At 39.2% G+C, this 21,738-nt stretch overlaps 1 protein-coding gene across 1 annotated transcript in view; it reads left to right on the plus strand.

Annotated features, from left to right (window-relative positions):
- Positions 1-21,738, plus strand: part of LOC145784014 (fibrocystin-L-like) — a 94,758-nt gene that overhangs the window by 48,742 nt on the left and 24,278 nt on the right. The window contains exons 55-75 of the mRNA XM_082595771.1: positions 1,030-1,219; positions 3,922-4,075; positions 5,198-5,404; positions 5,717-5,837; positions 8,210-8,365; positions 8,579-8,681; positions 9,455-9,638; positions 10,364-10,536; positions 10,983-11,074; positions 12,274-12,517; positions 13,048-13,151; positions 13,442-13,577; positions 14,369-14,538; positions 15,209-15,378; positions 15,765-15,913; positions 17,173-17,335; positions 18,001-18,112; positions 19,028-19,148; positions 19,461-19,637; positions 20,495-20,672; positions 21,324-21,478. Coding sequence (XP_082451897.1) covers positions 1,030-1,219; positions 3,922-4,075; positions 5,198-5,404; positions 5,717-5,837; positions 8,210-8,365; positions 8,579-8,681; positions 9,455-9,638; positions 10,364-10,536; positions 10,983-11,074; positions 12,274-12,517; positions 13,048-13,151; positions 13,442-13,577; positions 14,369-14,538; positions 15,209-15,378; positions 15,765-15,913; positions 17,173-17,335; positions 18,001-18,112; positions 19,028-19,148; positions 19,461-19,637; positions 20,495-20,672; positions 21,324-21,478 — 3,259 coding nt within the window. The remainder of the gene's footprint in view (positions 1-1,029; positions 1,220-3,921; positions 4,076-5,197; positions 5,405-5,716; positions 5,838-8,209; positions 8,366-8,578; positions 8,682-9,454; positions 9,639-10,363; positions 10,537-10,982; positions 11,075-12,273; positions 12,518-13,047; positions 13,152-13,441; positions 13,578-14,368; positions 14,539-15,208; positions 15,379-15,764; positions 15,914-17,172; positions 17,336-18,000; positions 18,113-19,027; positions 19,149-19,460; positions 19,638-20,494; positions 20,673-21,323; positions 21,479-21,738) is intronic.

A 21,738-nucleotide genomic window follows, 5' to 3' on the forward strand; every position in this document is an offset into this window, starting at 1 on the left:
GCTCTAGCGAAAACAGCTAGTCAGCTCTCTTTACCAGTGCGGTTTGTAGACGTCGGAAGACCGTTGTGCAGTGGAGTGTGGATTTGCATCGTAGGTTACTAAACATGGAACACAATTCAACTCTGGGTGAGGCTACCGCTACACCTAGTGTCATAAGTTCCGCAACAATGCAGCAATCTAATGAAATGGATGATCTATTGAGCTCCGGTGTTGAAGCGACAAATACTTCAGCATCAAGTAACAATGACAACGAAAAGCTTTTAGCTGCCGAAGGAAACCGATCGTCCCTTAAGGCAAAAGTGCCAAGCATTGATGCAATTGAATAATGGAACAAAAATAAAGAAAAATTCCCTCTGTTGTTTGATCTTGCAAGGAAGTATTTAGTCACTCATGCATCCTCAGAAAGATCCTTCTCGAGTGCTGGATTAACAGCATCAAAACTGCGATTGCAGCCCACTGGCGAGCAATTAAAAGCTTTAAACATTCTTCACTGGAACAAAGACTTGCTCTCTCCATGGCAGTTACTGCTTTTTTTCGTTTCGTTGCCACTTTTCCATTATGTGTCTTTAATAAAACCAGAGTAAAAACAAAGCTTTTTGACATCTTCTGAAATTGAAATAACTTATTCTAGAATAGGTATTCGAAATTCGAAATTCGAAAAATTATTCTAGAATAATTCTAGAATAGCTTATTCTTCTATTTTGCCCATCCCTAGCTCTAGCCTAAGCTGGCAGTTGGCATATAATGGCTGATACATTTTCGAATTATCTGCTAGAGTGCTTGACCATGTTGCTGCCCGATTAGCATTTGTTTCCGAAATTGATTATCTCTCTCTGCTATTTGCATCAAAGAAGCCTGGTCTTTATCCAGAAGCATCAGGGTTGACCAATTGTCCGCAGTGACTCCTCCATTTTTGTCTGTGGCGCAAATCGAGTTGAACCTCTCCAAGTCTAAACGCTGGTTGTTTCAAGCAGTTCCAGTGCAAAACAACGCAAAACCGACTAAACATGACATTTACTTCATGTTTAGATATCGTCAGGCATAGAATATTCAGACGGGGCAATCTCATCAGCAATATGTGACCCTGGAGTCACTTTCCACCGATTTGCTCTCAATCAGCCCGTTCCTTCGTCACTAGAAGGTAACCTTCTCTACTTCTCCAATAAACATGGCAACACTACAAGTGTGTACGAGAAGAAAAGACTCACTCACCCAGACGGTATGGAAAAATACATTTTAATTTTTCAAGATTTTGCGTTGACGCAGTAGGATACATCAGGGTTTCCCAAACTTTTTTGGGCCACGGACCACTATTTGTGAATCTGTTTATTCGCGGACCCCCAATTCCAATACAAAGGTAAAATGAATACAACCGAATTTTGTTTATTTAAAAAACTGACAACATCAATGGTACGGATGGGATTGCTTCTTATTGCATAAATCATCAATTCTCGGAGTTATTTGTGAAAGGCAAACTCGTAAGTCAGCAGGGTCCACGGAAAGTCTGGACCTGTATTGTCTTCATGTTGGTAAGAGCTGAAAATGCTGTCTCACACATGTAGGTCGTGGCAAAAGGCAATAAAATTTTTGTTGTCTTTTGCGATAGCAATGGGTATTCCATTTTCTTTTTTGCGTCTTTGGGAAACCCAAACATACTAACTTTATGCAATGCTGTCGTGTCACAGTTAAGCACAACACAAAAAGTCAGGCATAGTATTCGCTATGATGCAATATTGTTTCTACAATAGTCAAACTATGATGCAATATTGATTTTATGGACATTTAATTTTTAGCAATGCTACTACATTTATACTACCGTACGGTACCTCACCTTTCTCGTAACATTGCTACTATTACTCAACGAGTCAACGAGATATCCTAGAAACTTAAAAAACGTGTAAAACTATCATGCAAAACTTCTTGAAACGCAACGCGTCCGAACTTCTGAAGTTTTGATATTGCTGGAGCCTGGAACTGGAGCTCTCGTCTTTTGTGACGTATTCTCGAGCAGTGTTTCCACTTTTTGGTTATTTTGAAAAAAATAAAAAATAAATGAAACATTGGACTTTGGGCCTTGACAGCGCCATTGAAAACCTTTTTTTTTTCGGTAATTTTTTTAAAAATGCATTCTTGAGTGTTCAGTTTACGCATTTTAATGCTTAATTCCCGTTTGAAAATTTCCTTTAGTAGGCCTTTAAAAAGCTACATTGTCATTGAGTGGCGTAGCGGTTAGTGAAGTGCTGCCTCACTCAACCGGCCCGTGTTCAATACTCGGTGCTGTCACGGAAGTCTAACTTAACTCTTAAAAAGCTACATTTGCATTGAGCATAGATTGGCTTAGCGGTTGGTGAAGTGGTGCCTCACTAAACCAGCCCGTGTTCGATACTCGGTGTTGTCACAGAAAGTTTAATAACTCCCAAAAGGCTACATTCGCATTGCTTATTGAGTGGTGTAGCGGTTAGTGAAGTGGTGCCTCACTCAACCGGCCCGTGTTCGATACTCGGTGTTGTCACGGGAAGTTTAACATAACTCTTAAAAGGCTACATTCGCATTGCGCATACATTGGCTTAGCGGTCAGTGCAGTGGTGTCTCACTCAACCGGCCCGTGTTCGATACTCGTTGTTGTCACGGGAAGTCATAACTCTTAAAAAGCTACATTCTCATTGAGTGGTGTAGCAGTTAGTGAAGTGGTGTCTCACTCAACCGGCCCGTGTTCAATACTCCGTGTTGTCATGGAAGTCTAACATAATTCTTAATAGGATACATTTGCACTGCCCATTGAGTGGTGTAGCGGTTAGTGAAGTGGTGCCTCACTCGACCGGCCCGTGTTCGATCCTCGGTGCCGTCACGGAAGTCTAACATCATTCTTAAATCGCTGCATTCGCATTTCCGATTGAGTGGTGTGGCGGTCAACGGAGTTGTGCCTAACTCAACTGTCACGGAAGTCTAACATAACTCTAAAACGGCTACAATCGCATTGCGCGTAGATTTGTTTAGCGGTTAGTGCAGTGGTGCCTCACTCAACTGTCCCGTGTTCGACAACTGTCAACTGTCCCGTGACAACACCGAGTATCGAACACGGGCCGGTTGAGTGAGACACCACTTCACTAACTGCTACACCACTCAATGAGAATGTAGCTTTTTAAGAGTTATGACTTCCCGTGACAACACCGAGTATCGAACACGGGCCGGTTGAGTGAGGCACCACTTCACTAACATTAATAATACTCGGTGCTGTCACGGAAAGTCCTACATAACTCTTAAAAGCTACATTCGCATGGCGCATAGATTGGCTTAGCGGTTAGTGCAGTGGTGCCTCACTCAACCGGCCCGTGTTCGATACTCGGTGCTGTCACGGAAAGTCTTACATAACTCTTAAAAAGTCTCCATTCGCATAGATTGGCTTAGCAGTTAGTGAAGTGGTGCCTCACTCAACCGGCCCGTGTTCAATACTCGGTGCTGTCACGGAAGTCTAACCTGACTCTTAAAAGGCTACATTCGCATTGCGCATAGATTGGCTTAGCGGTATAATTGCAGTGGTGTCTCACTCAACCGGCCCGTGTTCGATACTTGGTGCTGTCCCGAAGGTCTAACATTACTCTTAAACGGCTACATTCGCATTTACCATTGAGTGGTGTGGCGGTCAACGGAGTGGTGCCTAACTCATCTGTCACGGAAGTCTAGCATAACTCTTAAAAGGCTACATTCGCATTTCCCATTGAGTGACGTAGCGGTTAGTGAAGTGGTGCCTCACTCAAGCGGCCCGTGTTCAATACTCGGTGCTGTCACGGGAAGTTTAAAATAACTCTTAAACGTTACTTAACTACATTGTTTCATTATTCAATAATTTTTTCACCCAACAGAAGATTCGGTAAGCCATGTTTATTTCCGTCTGACGGATTTCCTGTTTTGTTTTTCTAGGGTATATGCTTCTTTTGCAAGGTGCAAAAAGATACAGAATGTGGTTCGAAAACGGCGAGCAGTTTACAAACATTACTTTTGCTTCAAAATTCTATGATTTTCAAGAAAACGATTACTTGTATGTTGGTTTGGACTTAAAACAGAAACCAGATGCGTAAGTTACTATTTTTTCCAAAACTAGAAAATTAAAATGCATTATAAAAAACATAATTTTAGACCAAATATGTTGTCTTAACCTTTTATAACGATGGAACATAGGCATAAGGTTGACTAATAAAAATTTTCTGTTTTTGTGAACCAACCTAGCAAACTGTCCATTTGAAGCGGCTTACTGTCTCGTATCAGTATACCAGCCTCAATTTAGTCATAGAACGATTTCGCTACCTGCAGTGAAGAAACTTATTAGTTATCTTTTAATTCAATTGGTAAAGGTTTTAGACTCTTTTGTTTTTATTTTATTTAGTTCTTCATCAGTAATTACCTAGGTTATATAGTATAATACGTAATTACGTATTACGTAGTGGTCGATCATATAATTTGCTTAATTGTTTCGTTAATTGCTTGGTTTAAAGAGAAGAAAAAAGAAAATCAGCCGCTGAAAATAATTGGTTTTCAGTAGCGAAGCCTGAAAAACCTCTGTGGTGCTGACAGAGCAAAAAAGCATCAGGTTGCTGCTTCGTTCGTTTTGCAGCCGACCACCTATAGGCTGAAATGACTTTTATTAAAAAAACGAAAGGAGCGGCGGGCCGCGAAATTTTTTTTCCCACGAGATTTCTGTCTTATTGATTCTAGTCACTCTAAAAGTAAGATTTTCCGAAAGTGTTTTGAAAGATTGGTTAATTTAGATTGCGAAATAACTATTTGCCAATGAAATTCTGCAATGATAATAAAATATAAGCTTTCCCTAACCCTACTTTTTTTGAAAAGCTCATGTGCACCGCAAAAATTAATTTAAAGAAAAAAAAAGTTTGACTTCGACGGGCGTCGAACCCTCGTTCTCACGAACACTAGGCAGAGGATGAAACCACTGCACCAACCGTGCCGACGAGAAACTGTTGCATTCACACGGTTTTAATACAAACTTTTACCAAAATGTGTAAATGAGAGAGAAATCTCGTGGGAAAAAAAATTTCGCCGGCGGGCCTGGGTGTCATCGTCCACCTTACATTGGGAATACTACTATGTTAAATCTATAAACTTACATTTTGTTTTCAATATTATCATAGACTATATTTTCTTATCATGCAGCGTTTTTACCAATTGTATTCATTTTCAGAATTTCTTTGAACAATGATTTCCATATTTCCATTGCGAATGCAACTGCGTTAACACCTAGCAGTGATAACCTGGATTGGTATTACGGCGCCATCACAAGAAGGTTTGAATTTATCGTGTCGGGAAAAACATCGTCAAGAAAGCGCAGAGCGATTGAGATTGTCGACCCAGATTATAAACACACCGTTGTCGTACCGAGAATATACAGGTAAGATTTTGTGATCATTTTGAAAGGTTGAGATTCTTACGTTGAATGAAACTGAGCCCCTCCAGCTTGTATTTTAAATGGTAGATTAATTTACTGTATTACCAATATGTCGTTTACTGACACAAGCTGTCAATGACGGAAGCGGCGACATTTTTGATGATAGCTGTTGCAGACATACCTTCAAATGCTTTTCTTTTAATTTCATTTAATGTAACACGATTTTTGTCTAGTTTAATACGTTTTTCTATTTGTGAACTACGGATTGTAGATTGAAACAAAGGAATTTATCTTATGATACAAATTTATTTCCAGATGCTTTTTCTTGGATTGTATAGCTCCTATCGACCCGAACCAACTACCCCCCGTTCGTGATCGACCAACCAACGCCTTGTTTCTGTCTGACGTAAGCAATCCTTGCGTGGAACGAGAAAATGTAAGAGACCACAATTGTGCAATTATGTTTCCTGTATGTACGAGATTTTGGAGCTGAAGGTTTACTTTTTTAACACCCTGCTAGCGATATTTTCACTCACTACACCCACTGCAGCCGGTCTTTGTTCTTGTTACGCTTGTAGTTGTTGGTACTGCAGAATGGCTAAAGAAACCCACAAACGTAAAGGAATTCATCAATCAATCAATCAAGAAGAATCAATCATCATCATCAATCATTTTATTTTTCGTCATTAACGCGTCCGGGACGAAAAAGATACTAACTACAAAAATCGATATAAACCTACCAGCACGTTAACGAACGGGAAAAGGTGGCAAAACCTTGAAAGGTTTAAAACGTGCCTGAAGGTTTAAAACGTGCCTGAATTGAAAAGAGGTCAACACGTGTAGAGCTATGTGTACCAACTACCAACAGTTCTGATATAAACTTCAGCTTTGTTGAGAGCATAATCGAGGGTGTGGGATGTTTAACTTCAGGGTGATGGGATGTTTAACACAATAACATCTCTAATCTGCTCGTCGACATAGCTGAGATGATTGCACTGCTCACTTTTGCACGTTAACTCACAATTTTGAGCAAGCCCTTGTAAAGTTGCTATCCAATCTTTATAAGAGTGACCCACTTGTAATTTACAGTTATAAAAACTATGGCGCGCTGCTTGAACAGGGGTGGTTTCTTTAAAATGCGATGCTAACTTATCTGAAATTTGTTTGAACGATTGATCACGTACGTTTTTGTCACAAAAGATTCTCAACCAAGCTATATGCTATAAAAACAGTTTCTGCTGTTTCTCCATTGTGGCATTACTTTGACTGTTTCTTCCATGACTGATTTCTCTAGAAAACCTCCTCGACAATGTAATAGTCTGCTCACTTCAGAAAACTGCAACGTAGATTGTAGGTTTGCAAAATAGCTACAGGAACCCACAAACGTAAAGGAATTGAAAAGATATCCACGAGTAGAACTATGTGTACAAGTGACAAATCACTGTGTCGTACCCAGACAACAAAATCCATCATTTTTACATTAATTCATCGTCTGCAGACGTTAAATGAATTTAAAAATGACGCATTTCGTTGTCTGGGTTAGGTACCAAGTCCTGCTGCAATTGTTACAAACTGCTCGCAGCCACAGGACGGCACGACGTAATCAAGCGCACGTGACTCGGTGCAATACACTAACACTAAGGCAATAACCATAACGCAAAACTAACGTTGCTGAACTGTATCAGTTCTTATCATACAAGACACGCATTCATAATCAAAGTAAGTTCATGAAACCGAGCCATACAAAATTACAACTAACCACTCCAAGATGGCATTGTTGCCCGGACTACACTGAAAGGCTACTAGAGAAGCCAGTATTGATATAATCATTCATAACAGGCCAACCTTCTGTTCCAATTGGTGGACGTGAGTTGGTGCAGTCATTGATGATGTAGTCTGCGGTCTGTTTTTCAGCGCCACACACCCAGGAAGAAAATGCCACTCTCCATTTATGCATGGTTGAACGGAAACGCCATGTCTGTGTAAAAGCACGATTGTGTGCAAACACAATTTAAATACGATAATAATATCACCCATATTCTTGTAATTTATCACAACAATCACTAAATAAAAACAAACGTATAAACACAAACATTAATATTAATGATAACACCTTCCTAACACCTTCCATAAAAACCTCTACAAAATATGCAACAGTGAACCATTGTCTTGCAAGATCTCCACCATGAGATGGAACATGTTTGGACACATTCTGAGACTTCACCAGGACTCACCTCCCCAGAAAGCCCTTGAATTTGCAATAATTGGCAGCAAAAAGTACCAAGGCCGAACTGGACGTCACCGTACCAACTTATTACAACTGCTGAGATCTGACATCAGAAAAGCTGGCCTGGGATCCCTGCTCAGTACACCACATCTCCATCGATTGCAAAACATCGCAAAGGACAAAACAGAATGGAGATCCTATCAACCTTGTTAAAAGACTGATCGAAGCCAGCGGATGCCAAACGATTTGGCTACACTGGCGGCGGAGACAGTTACAATAATAATAACACCTTCCAAAGACTCGAAACCAGAAAGGCAGTTTGGCTAACCTAAGGCCTCCCTTAATTTAATTCAGCAACTCTAAAAAGTTTCAAGTTCTTAAAGTATCTTTTTACTCCTAGATGTGGTGTCAATAGAATGCTTTGTCCTTCACAAGAAAATATTTTTCTGAGGTGTCATTTTGTTTACACTGATTGAGCAATTCATTTGTTGGTTGGCAAGTAACAAAGTTTGCAATTTGAAGCAACTGATTCTGGGTTTAAAATTTAATTATATGGTTAAAATAAATGAATCTTATTGCAGAATGACATTACAATCAAGAGAAGTGCAGCTTCAATACCACTGTGTTGGGTGGTTGCTGACATCAATATCACAGCCGACAGTGTTACAGTCTTTGGTGTACTTGAGTTTGATGATTCTGAGGACAGATATGTAACGGCCATACACATCACTGTGCAGGTAACAAAAGAGGTGTATCTTGTCAATAAGCTACTGTACTGTATGTTGAACTTAAAGGGGAGAAATTGCCATTAATTCGATCTGTGATTGATGTAAGAATCCTAGAGCTGCACCTCCATATTGTAAATCAATCTTTTTTTACATTGATTCGACGTCTGTAGACTTTGAGTAAATGCAGAGAAGGACTGATTTGCTATCTTGGTTGTTCGACAGGGCGGGCGGATTGTGGCTGGCTTCTCTGAAGACGATTATTTCCAAAGTAAACTCACCATTGAACTTCGTGGAGACCACAACACCAAAGAAATGGTTCTACCTGGTAAGTTGTAGGCTTCTCATGAAAAGCAACACCACCAAACTTGAACATCTGCACATGCTCAATTTATTAAAATATCGATTTTTAATGTATGATGGCAAGCTTTTTTCAAATATTGGTATTATATTACGTTTATTCTTTAAACACACACTTTTCGCGTCTATAAAGCAGTCCGCAAGTCAAGCTGGTATATCATTTTATTTTTCGTCATTAAATTGTCCGGAACAAAAAAGATACTAGCTATAATAAAGATTGATATACCAGCACGTCAATGAACGGGAAAAGGTGGGGAAACTGAATCTAAGCTGTGGAGGGGATGCATGAGAGCTTTAAGGATATTTGATAATATTGTAGCCTATACTTAGGTCGCACACTTCTCACTCCACAATGTAGTTATAGTTACTTGAGATGGTCCTCACTAACAAGAAATCTCAAATAATTGATGAAAATAGAATTTTTGTTTGAATCTATTGAGTCATAAGATAATATTTTGTTGTGTCAAAAACGTTTTGTGTTCAATAACTATGATCTGAACTCTCTTGAAAAACAAACATACTTAAATTCAACAAACAATGCACCCATAAAAACACGAGTGTTATTTCTAAGTGTATGTGGTGATGATTCACAAAACGTAAAACATGGTTGATATTTCTTTGGAAAAGAAACTTATGGTTTGTTTTAAATTTTTCCCAAAATGTTAGAAATATTTTTGCTTTGCTTTTTACATAATGTTGACTTTTGTTCTCAGACAACCAGTTAAAGAACTTTACTTTCAGGTGTGACTGTTGGTTCCAAAGTTCTTGGATGTTTTGGTGGCTGCGATTTCCATGGGAAGCCTCACACCGTGCATTGGACGCATTTGGATAACTCAGCAGAGGCTGGAACAAACACAATAGTGCTCCAAGAAGAAGTCGACTGGAAAGTTGGCGATGAAATTGTCATAACAACCACCGGTTTTAGGTTCGGACCCCACCACGAGCAGGCGTAATAATACGCCTTATGCTATCTTGGTGATGTGATTTTTTTAATTGTCCAGCTCATAGACACCTTAAATAGAAGGACTCGTATCTCGTAATCTCGAGTTTTCAAACTTGGATCCCCAAATCTTAAGACTACTATGCGCATAAATGACTATGACCTACAGTTCGCTAGTATGGCTAACTGTTGCTCAATCTATGAAAATGTCCACAACAATTGGAGCAATGTTAGCCAATGGATTACGTCACAAACAAATAGTTTGTGAGGAAAAAGTTGAATTTGGATCATAATTCATAAGTTTCAAACCGAGCATAGCAGATACTTGTCCTTCTATTTAAGGTGTCTATAGACCAGCTGGTAACCGAATGCTACGAGTGTCCGACCAATGGTTGAAAGGGTCCCAGTTGTGGTTGCGTTTTGGACAGTCGCTCAATGACACACTATGTGTCTTTATATTTTAGAAAAGGCACATAGCTCATTTGTTTACTTTGTACCGTAACTGCGAATTAATACATACAACTTTCAACACTTCGATTATATCAGCGAAAAAGGTGAAGCCGCAAATTTACTATCTTTTCATCCACCCAAGCTCCATTTTAATCCCTCAGGCATCATCATCATCAACAGTATCATAGCCGATGCGGCCTTTGATGAACAACAAAAGCATTGTTTTGAGGCACAGTGTTTATAGATACTATGGGTTTTAGGTCTCAAGAAACAGAAAAACATTTCATTGCAAGCATTGGAGCTGACTTTAAGACTTTGACTTTGGTGGATAACCTGAAATATCGTCACTTGGGAGAGTCGTACAGCGCGGCATCCTGGAGATATGAAATGCGGGCGGAAGTTGGATTATTAACTAGAAATGTTCGAATTATCGGTACAGGAGAATATTTTATGCTTCAGTTTTTAAAAAACGTATTACAACCTATATGCAGTAGTATGTGCAATGTTAAACTGGAAAGGTTGTCACTTTTGAGCTATCAATTAAAAATCGAAAATAAGGACTACAAAAAAGATTCTTTGGAAATTTTTCAGCAGGCAACTAAAATTTTACCGAAGTTGTGACATGACATTGAAGTCCAGCATCTTGAAGAATAATATCCATAACAGATCTCCATGTATTGATTTCTAATCAACAGAAAACTTAAACTCTGACATATCACAACACACAATGTAGGCAACTGCTATTGTGAAATTAGTAGATAAACTACAATCTATTGTCTTCTTAAACTATTTTGTACTAAATATAAAAAGCTTTGGTAGAGAGTTCGCTTAGTTGACCTGACCAAATATAAAAAGCTCATGGTCAAATTACATTTGCAGGAAAGTCGTACGACAATATCATCTCGCAAGCATTCGGTGCTCGTGTGTTGGTTGGCTATACGTCGGATAGCACAGGAGAGCTTTACGGTAAAGCATTTAAAGTATAATTATTTACTATTTCTGCACAGTTTTTGGCCTTTGATAGCATTGGGTCACGTAACAAAATTCAAGCTTTTTTCATCTACATCTAGCCTAGGGATATCTAAAGAAGGGGATGGGAAGGCTCACAGCGGTTGCCTTATTCTTATGACACTACCAGGGCGGTAGTTTGTAGCTTCGAAAGGAAAATTAGGTAGTTCGAAAGGAAAATTTGTAACTTTGAAAGGAAAATTAGGAAAATTCATTCAGCTTTGGAGACGGAAAGCTTGTTCGTGAAACATGCGGTTATGTTGATTGATTGATTGAATCTTTATCCTCGGACTTGGAAAGCTTCTTGCAGAGCTTAATCCTGGCAGTTTCGCATACTTGTAGAGGCTTTGAATCACTGACGAAGGCCCGGTCACCGAGATTGACAGAGTGAAGTTTCCGATTGTTGAAGTCTTGTTGCCGGGGAACTATTCCATCCATTAGATGCCGCTGAATGGAGAGCAGTCCTTAACGTGCGTTGCTCAAGCGCACACCCCGAGAGTCGAACCAGCGCCGCTTGATCTTGAAGCTTCTTCGTTCCAGAAATGACGCGCTAACCAATACAGTAAGCTACAGAAGACAGTTAGCAAATGTTACGTAGAGCACATTTAAAGAATACTTGTTTGAAAAGACAGTTGAAAAGTTACCTGTAAGCTGTTTTTCTTAACAAAGCCTTTGCAGTCGGCTAGATGTAAAGCAATTATACGAGTAGTTGAACTAACAAGCAACCATGAGCATGCAGTGAGTATCCAGGCCTGATGCTAATAGCGCAATGGAGGTTATCGTAACAAGATTTATTAAACTACTATCGGTGACAATTGTCATTTTACGGTAAACAAAGATTCGCCTTCGTATGTCTAAATTCTATGAAATCTGAGACAAGACTTCTAATACCAAATCCGTTTTTAATTCCATTCTATACACAACATGAATTGCTGTATATCTAGATTTCTAACAGAGATTATTTACGATAAACAGAACCCCTTCTACTGTCAGACGTATTAAAAGCCTTCATATCCCCTTCTCTATAGATACCCCTGATCTAGCCACCCGTTTGTTGCTATTTAACAAACAACGCTCACTGTATTGTCCATTGTTTTCATCAATGTCTAAATTGATTTCTTAGGCATCGTCAGCTGAGTCATAAGAACAATAAAAATCGAAGTTTATTTTAGGCTGGGGTCGCTTCAGCAACGTGGAGTTTTTCCAAACTGGGCAAGAAGGCTTCACGGAGAGCTACGATCCACGTTTTTCACTGGCTTGGCTCAACACTGGCTCGCCGACCGCAGCTCGCCCTTCACATGTCACTTCCTGCGCCTTCCATGATGGCTTCTCGACAGCGATCGGCACCTTTGGAGCAGACGACATTTCAATCACGAACAACATAGTTCATCATACCATTCATGACGGTCTGTGAAGTCATTTATGATTAGCTTAACAGTGCGATTTTGATAATTTTTTAAACTTGTAGTTTAACATGAATTTTGATTAAATTAAAATACTAAAGTACGCTATGATGCTCTAATAGGATTGTTAAAAAACATATGTTTTGTGCATAGGCTACCTGCATGATATTATATCTATGATAAAACTTCGTCCAGTATTAATTTTATTGAGTTTTCTTTTGAAGTTTTACCTGCTGTAATAATTACCAGAAAACGCGAAAGATTTGTCTGCAGGCTCCTTTTATTATTGACGTAGAATGGTTTTTAATCCCTCACATTTAAAATAATGGCTACCACCACTGGAGTTGGAACCAGGCTGGGGACTTACGACTATTGTACGTATCGGGCAATAGTCTTGGAAATGCACTTTCATCTGCTTGGTTGCTGAAGTTGAATAAGTTTTTGACGCCATTTTTTGTTTGTTTGATCAGTTCTCAATATGATCTGATTCACAATTGGCCTAGCTGAAAAAATAATTGTTTTTTATGCACCAGGTATCCGGATAACCGGAACGGGCCACAAGCTGATCGGGAACTTAGTCACTTTGACTTTGTTCCGGGGATCATACCACGATCGATATGAACCGACAAATTACAAGGTACTTTTTTTTTTTACTTTTTCATGGTGAAATTATGAAAAGTTTATTAAATTTAGATAAAAAATAAGTTGCAAGGTGGTTCTTACTTTTTATTGGCACAGTCCTACGTCCGTACCGCAATTCTAGTGTCGCTAGATTAACGGGTTATGAGTCGAAGTGATTGCAAAGACAGGAAAATCCATTCAGCTTTGGAGACGGACAGCTTATTGTTGTTGGTTTGATGATTTTAAACGCTAAATTAATATTGTATAATATTTCCCCTTTCCTTTATCACGCATCTTTTGCAACAGGATTGGCAAGCCAGCTTTGAATTGTCTGAAGCAAATCAATTAACGTTAATTGGAAACACTGCTGCGGGGAGTGAGAGGCTCGGCTTTCACATTGATGGCGAACCATGCGATGCTTCAGAAGACAATGCATGGACAGGTGAGCAATCTCAATACGCTTTCGTGTTTTTGCATCACAACACCACAGAAAGACATTCCAGACAGCAACTCAGTCGTTTTTTTGCCTCACGACTGATTTACTGCCAGAGATCTTACTTATTGAAACTTTACCAATTTATTGTAATAACAAACAGTAGCCTAATGCGTTGAACAGCAGTGACTGTTGAAATGCAGCGCAACGTGGCTCAAGGTTTAATGTCTCTAATATAAAGAAAAACGGACATGTCATTTCAGTTGATCAGTTGATAAGTTGATGAGTTGATGAGTACTTTATTTGCGAAAGGATACTGGCTTGTCGAAAAGCTGGAAATGAACTAGGTTGAACACAGGTCAAGTATGCTGCGTTGTATTCTATTCTATGTACACTTCACTTTGTCTTCAGTGAACTTTTTTTTTCTGCCAAGTAGGCTGTCCAGTACAATAGTTTAGGCGCTTCTTTGATTAGAATGCCTCTTGGAAGCTTATTCCTGACCGTTTCTTGGCTTTATAGAGTGTTTGAATTACTGAGACTGGTCCGGTTACAGAGGTCGATAGATTTGAACTTTTGCTTGATTGGTTAGAAGCGAAAATAAATGGTAAAAGAAATAATGACAGACTAAAAGCGATTTCGACAACAAATATCTCCAAATGAACAAAATTGAATTATGAAAGAGAGGTACGAAAAGCTCATGACCGAGAACAATGGCCCATTGCCTCCAACCCAATATGAAGAAGGAATATGATGATAATGGGTCCAAGTCTGTTTTAATTCTGTCAACTTTATGTTGTCAGGCAACGTGGCTCATGGTTGCTTGCACGGCGTGCAGATATTTATTGCTGACGGAGTCGGAACATGTTCTATGATCCGTAACTTTGAGATCTACAAGTGCTGGGATTATGGGATCTACCACCAAACGTCAGTCAGTGTCGTCGTCAGAAATACCAAAATCTCCGACTCGACGGTAAGATCCCAGATAGCAAAATCTGTTATTTCAACATTAATTTAACGTCTGCTGGCGTTGATTAATGCAAAAATGACGGATTTTGCTGTTTGGGATAAGTTTTGTTGTGCGGTCAATCGACAGAAAAAGGATTTTTATTTTTGTAGTGAAGTCCTGGTTTATGTATAGTGGTAGATTTATAAAAAAAGAAAATCTCTTTGATCATTATCAGCCATCTCATGGAGGTTACAGCCACTAGCTTGCAGTTGGTGTCAAACCAATGACCTCTGGATTCCAAAGAAATTACAGTACACTGCGATCACAGATGCGATACAATAAACGACAGGTAGCAGCGAAGTGACATATAGCCTTTGAGTCAGCTGCTCCTCTTGTTTTGTCTTGCCATTAAGTGTCTTTGCCGAGACACAGCCGCGTGCCCTGGAGCGGTGTCGAACCCACGTCCTTTCGAATGTCACGCAGACGTTCTCACCACTCGGCTACGCAACCGACAAAATAGTTCCAAATAGTTTTATTTTTATTTTTTTAAACCAACACAGCCAAAGAATATTTGCGAAAGAAAAACAAAGATTTCTTGCAGTTAATTGTGTGGTTTGGTTAAGATAATGTCACGTGACATTTATGGCTTTAGATCTGCTGTAGATATCTGTTTGATCTGCTTGTTTGCATTCAGGTCGGTTATTTGCCGTTGATATTTGGACCACCAGCTTTGTCCCATAGATATGAAAATAAATTTGTTTCAATGGAAAACGTTTTGTGCGTTGGAAGGAGCGAACACTTCGACCCTGCGATTGATTTCATGGACGAAGCTGGAGACGATAATTTGCGGAATCGTCGGGAATCGTACGACCTGTGGTTTTATTGTTTATTGAGCAACATAATTTTTTTATGTGCTATCAATGCTATTGAGATAGACCAATGTTTTATTTTGGTATTAATTTTATAAATCAGTAATTAAAAAAAAATGCCTAAATTTAAAACGAGCAATAGAATTCAATAAATTCAAATTAAAGTTTGTTTAAGAAAATTTTCATGTCTGGGTAACTTTGGTTTCAGTTAGAGCAAAAGCGATCAAATGTGATGATAATAATCGAACAAAAACAGAGATAGCAGTTGATGATAGAAAAACATAAATCACTGCATTATTATTCCACAAATTCCCACACAACGTACGATGGTGTTGTGGAAATGTTACGTTGAAATTAACAACTTACTTTTCTTTTGTTCAGACCAAGCAGAAAAGCTCCTTCCAATCCCTTTGGAGGAAGAACGTGTGTGATGTTGCCGATGTTCGAAAGCGGTCCAAATGGTGCTCCCTTCAAACCTTTCCACGGCAATATTCAGTATCCATCACTCTATGGCCGCCTGTCTATCACAGGTTTGCCCACGCTGGTATTGTTATAGGCTAAGCCTAAACAGTGGTTAGTTTCTAAGTTCTAACAATCGGAAACTCCGCTTTGTCAATCTCGGTGACCGGGCCTGCGTCAGTGATTCAAAGCCTCTAGAAATAGATTAAACTGCCAGGATTAGGCTCTTCAAGAAGCTTTCACAGTCCGAGGAAAAAGATTCAATCAATCAATCATGTGTTACGATTGGAATCTGGAACATTACACAGTCGCCGATTTTTGTCGTACCCAGACTTACTTGTAGGAAGATATAGATAAAGCGGACAGGAATGCAAGGAGGCCAATCTTCGTATCCATCTTCAAGCATACTTTTAAGTGTTTTGCCAAAGACACAGCGCATGCTCTCTAGTGATGTTTAACCTGTGCCATTTCGTGTGTGGCGTTGTGGTGCCGGTGCCATTTCGTGGTGCCATCTGACATCGGAAAAGCTGGCTTGGGATCCCTGCTCAGCAAATCACATCTCCATCGATTGCAAAACATCGCAAAGGACAAAACAGAATGAAGTTCCTATCAATCTTGTTGAAAGACTGATCGAAGCCAGCGGCTGTCAAACGATTTGGCTACACTAGCGGCGGAGACAGTTACAATAATAATAATAATTTCGTGTGTCGTACTAGAACTATCACCACACGGCCATCCAACCATAGTCAGCGATCATCAGGCTGATGATATTTTGGTCAAGATTTTGATGCCGGTTTCACAATATTGTGGATTGATTAAAAATCTTCATTTCGGGTCTTAGAAAGCCTTTTTTAAAGCTTAACATTTACATGAATGCAATACATTGAGTTTCGCTTTTAGCAGCATGATCGTTGCTTACTTCACAATCTAGATATTAACGACCTGTTTTAACCTGATGCTACGAGTTTGCTGTAGTAATAGGGAATTGCACTAGCTTTCGGAATACAGTTCGTGAGTTTCCTAGTCATAGCACATGACCAGGGAATTGTGTTCCGAAAGCTAGTGCAATTCCCTATTACCACAGCGAACTCGCAGTATCAGGCTAAAACAGGTCGTCTGTATCTACATTGTGAAATTTACATGAATGCTTGTAGTTGAAATAATATCTGTAAATTTGCTGGATTTTAGTATTCTTGCTTGTGAGGGAAACGTCTCTTGCAATGAAGAGTTGTTTTTGAAATATGTTAAGTGTGTTGCCCTCATTTCGTGACTTGAGCCATCGTTGCTTGATATTCCGCAAGTCAAGCTATTACCAAGTGCTTATGCTTAGGTCTCCATGCCCATCGTTACAAGCAGCACAGTGATAGTCGAGATCTTGTATTTTTCACAAATCCTTCTAATGAAGACGCTTTCCATCCTACGTATCTGAGTGGAACTGTTCTCACACAAGTTGACAATGCCAGCAAAATATTTCTTGATCGTCCACTTTTAAGGTAAGTGCTGGGTGGTAAACAGTCAACAACCTCACAGAAGTAGTTTTCCGAGACTTAACTAAGGAACTTATCAGCTTTTTATCCGGTTGCATCAAGGCATCCTGTTGGGTACAACTGGTTTGGTTTGGTTTTTGAATCTTTATCCTCGGACTGACAAAGCCTTGATAGGTTATTCCTGGTACTTGTTCGCATACTTGTAGAGGCTCTTGACGCAGGGCCGGTTACCGAGATTGGCAGAGTGAAGTTTTCCGATTGTTGAAGTGTTGTTGCCAAGAAATTATTCCATTCACTAGGTGCCGCTGAATGGAGAGCAGTCCTGAAATGCGTTGCTCAAGCGCACACCCCGAGAGTCGAACCAGCGCCGCGTGATCTTGAGCCCGACGCGTAACCACTGAGCTAACGGGGCGGACTGAGTAAGGTAAAGGACAATTTATCGCTTTCACTGTGAATGAGCAAATTTTAAGTTATCTTATCCTCTACGTGCTGCTGAAATCAGAAATGCCCATGAAGTGTGTCACTCAAACGCTCACGAGAAGATTTGACCCATTATTTGATAGATCTTGCCGTTTTTTTATTTGCAAAGCAAAGCGATCGGGGCAGACAAGTTACCATCAAAGCTATGTTCTACCAATGACTAGTGTATATAATTCTCATCTCATTCACAGTAAAGTCAATGCTGCTGATTGCGTGGACATGGAATGCGATGCGAAGAAGAAATGTTTGGTCAAAGATTTAACTGGTGGATTTTTAGATGGACCTGGAGCAGTTATTCCCCAAGTCAGCACAAATTGTTGCTTGCAAGCTTGTTAGATAAACTGTACAGATTTGCTTGACTTGAGAAAGGTTTTAAAAGTAAATATAGTGCACCTAATTAGTTCGCAACTTTTCTGTCAAGTGGACATTGAGTAGCAGGAATAAAGCATTGGATTGTGAACTATTGAACACAGACAAATTATACCTAACAACCAGAAGGCATTCAACATAATATAATAATACGAAAATAAACAAAAATTTACCAACGCTTTCGGCCATACTCATGTTGGCCCTTTTCAAGTAACCAACTAATTGATGTTCTTCATAAATCGAAATTACAAAACTGATGTACATAAACAAAAATTGCAAAAGAAACGCATAAGGATGAAACGGCAAGGCAGAGGAGAGGCAAAATCACATGACGCTTAATTGTCTCGGAAAAAAACACAAATCAATGACGCTAAATTACGTGAAGACATATAGCAAATAAGAGGTGCCTGCGGCAAACAGCTGCCTATTGAAGCGAGGATTACAAGATTTTATGAGCAAAGCCTCATGGATTTTAGTATCAAATTTAAACGTTTGTAAATTTTAGTTTATTTTCATATTATTATATTATGTTAAATGCCGTCTGGTTCTTAGATTTTATTTGTCTATGGTTAAAAAATTCATCTCTCTATTGAATCATTGAACACTTCCATAACACCAATCAATCTTTCCAAGGTGACAACTGACTAATAGATCGTATGATTGTTTCGTTGTCTCCCTATCAAAAACAAATTCAAACATTGTGTGCATTTTTGTTTTATATTATCTCTATCTTGTTTTTGATAAATAAACAACCAGTGACCAAGTTCATGTTTGTAGCCACATTTATAAACTTGTAGCTATTTGTCATTACCGGCAATCGCGTACAAAACCTAATTGATTAAAATGCAGGCAGAATACGAATGGGACCAAGACCTACGGAGAGGGTTGGGCGACTATAGGATCCCATCCACCTTACGATCAGCCACGGATGGAACACTACTCCCTGTGGATTCATTCGTTGACGGAAGAGGCGAGTAACGTGGTACTGTAGTTACAAACAAAGACAAATGGATGATGTTGTTTGGCTTTGCAAAATGTAAACACGTTGCTTGTCTTACTTGTCCATTCAAAATACCAATGTCTGGGTGTCTAAAAGACAAAATCAAGGATTCGATGCTCTCCAGTAGACTCAGTAGAGTACAGAATAGGATATTTTATCTGAAGTGTTAAAAAGATACATTTTTGCCCCAGAATACACAAAACGATTATCTCAAATAATAAAAAAAAACTTGCTTAATGAAACTGTCAATATGTCGTCAACAGCTTTCTGTCATCATTTCAGGAATCTTGCGAAACGAGGCTTGCCGATATATAGACGCATGGCAGGCGTATGACTGCCATGGAGATAATGTCCTCAACTATGAGATGCTGGTCATTGAGAGCTTGGATTCCGACACAGAAACCAGAAGACTTTCCCCGGTGGCTCTGCTCGGGAATCGTTACATTGATCTCAATAATGGTGAGAATTTTTGCGAACTGATTATTCCAGTCACGTTTTGTGCATGTTTGTTGGAGATGTTGGTTGCTTGTATGTGTTGGAGTTGTGTTGTGTTGGTTGTGTTGTGTTGGTTGTTTTGTGTTGTGTTGGTTGTGTTGTGTTTGTTGTGTTATGTTGTGTTGGTTGTGTTGGTTTTGTTGTGTTAGTTGTGTTTGTTGTGTTGGTTGTGTTGGCTGTGTTGGTTGTGTTGTGTTGTGTTGGTTGTGTTGTGTTGGTTGTGTTTGTAGTGTTTGTTGTGTTGTGTTGTGTTGTGTTGGTTGTGTTGTGTTGGTTGTGTTGTGTTGGTTGTGTTGTGTTGGTTGTGTTGGTTGTGTTGTGTTGTGTTGGTTGTGTTGGTTGTGTTGTGTTGTGTTGTGTTGTGTTGTGTTGGTTGTGTATAGATTGTGTTAGAGATGTTGGGATAGTATGTGGATGGTAGTCTTGCTCAACAATCACGAAGTTTTAAGTATAGATTTTAACATCAGACTTAATGTCAGCTATAACGATGTTAAAATTACAATACAGTTTAATATTATTTTCAACCAAGTTTTACAAAAAACGTTAAATGCATATCAACAATGAAGGCAATTCTAAACAGACTGCCAAGGAATTCTTTGTGCTGTTCTTGTTGAAACACATTCTGATCATAGCTAACGTAACCCTAAGTTGTTTCTGCAAAGAACTCTTGTGTGCCAATGCCCTCGATTCTAATGGACTACTCAGACTGCAAAATCTGTCATTTTTACATTGATTCAACGTCAACAGACGTTAAAAATGACGGATTTTGTTGTCTTGGTATATTGTGCGAAAAAAGGCAACAACATTTCTTTTTATTTCAGGTCCACAGGACCATGGCTGGTGCAGTGGATATACCTGCCAGATGCGGATTTCGACGTTTTACACGCTCGTGGCTACTGACACAACTTATCACATCTTCTTCACGTCCACCACTCCTTTGAAGCTGAGGTTACATCTTCTGAATGTTGACAACAGTAAAACAATACGAGTGGCAATTTGGTAAGTATTGTATTTCGAAAATGACTCGCGTAGGCTACCTTTTAATTTTAAGTTTGCAGACTCAGTGTACAAAATTTATGATTTTATTTTGCATGATCATTTTTGTCTTAAAATATCCTTCCAACGCTCCAGTATAGGTCGTATCACAAGGCTGGCTCCTTTGCTGATGCTCTGTATTCGACGCTATGTGATTATCCTTTTAAAGTTTTTCCAGTCAAATCTGTCGCTCCCCGCATCAAGTACGATGTGATGAAGTTCCCAGCTTGGATGTTATAGGCTGAGCATGATTAAATACCTCGAACTCGTTTTATATCACCAAGTTAGCAACATTCAAGAAGCAACGGCTTTAAAAATGGCAGCTAACGTTAGTCTAAAGTAGGCCTACTAAAAATAGACAAAAACTTTGCAAACTGGTCTAAATAATAAGCTAATCTAAACTGCTATTCTCATAATGTTATTAGCCTATATTGTAGTAGGTGCTGTACTTGATATCTTTAACAAAGACATTCGATCTTCCTTTTACAAACGACATGAAAGATGAGGCTATTTTGAATTGAGGTGATTGATTTGTGATATTTCCAGAAAATGGAAAGAGATTTCATTTACTTTGTATTGTCATAAATTTAATATAATAATGCTTATGCTTGTCAGGTATGCGAATCCACAGAGACTAGATGTTGAGAGGGCCGAGTCCAAGTTATTTATTCACGCCGAAAATGCATTCTACAACGCTGACAGTGCAGAATGGGACTTTCACCCAGTAACTTCTGCGACTAGCGACAGCTTTTTGCCTCCCGTTGACTCTCGTGAGATGTTTGACTATTTTGTTCACTTACTCAAAACTTTCTATGCACTTTTAGCACATAATTTATATCGGTTATATGCTTTCAACTGTGTGGAAGACTGAATATAGAGTTGCAGAAAGTAATATTCCCTGTATCTGAAAAGTCATTGCTCGATTCCAGGTCTGGTTATTCTTTTGGTTTTGTTTTTAAAATTGTTCCCGAGTTTTGTCCTTTTCTTGTTAAAAGAGTTAGTTTAGTTTGGATAACTTGTCTTTGAGGAA

The sequence above is a fragment of the Aplidium turbinatum genome, chromosome 15 (genome assembly GCF_918807975.1).
Source record: "Aplidium turbinatum chromosome 15, kaAplTurb1.1, whole genome shotgun sequence".
Classification (NCBI taxonomy): Eukaryota; Metazoa; Chordata; class Ascidiacea; order Aplousobranchia; family Polyclinidae; genus Aplidium; species Aplidium turbinatum.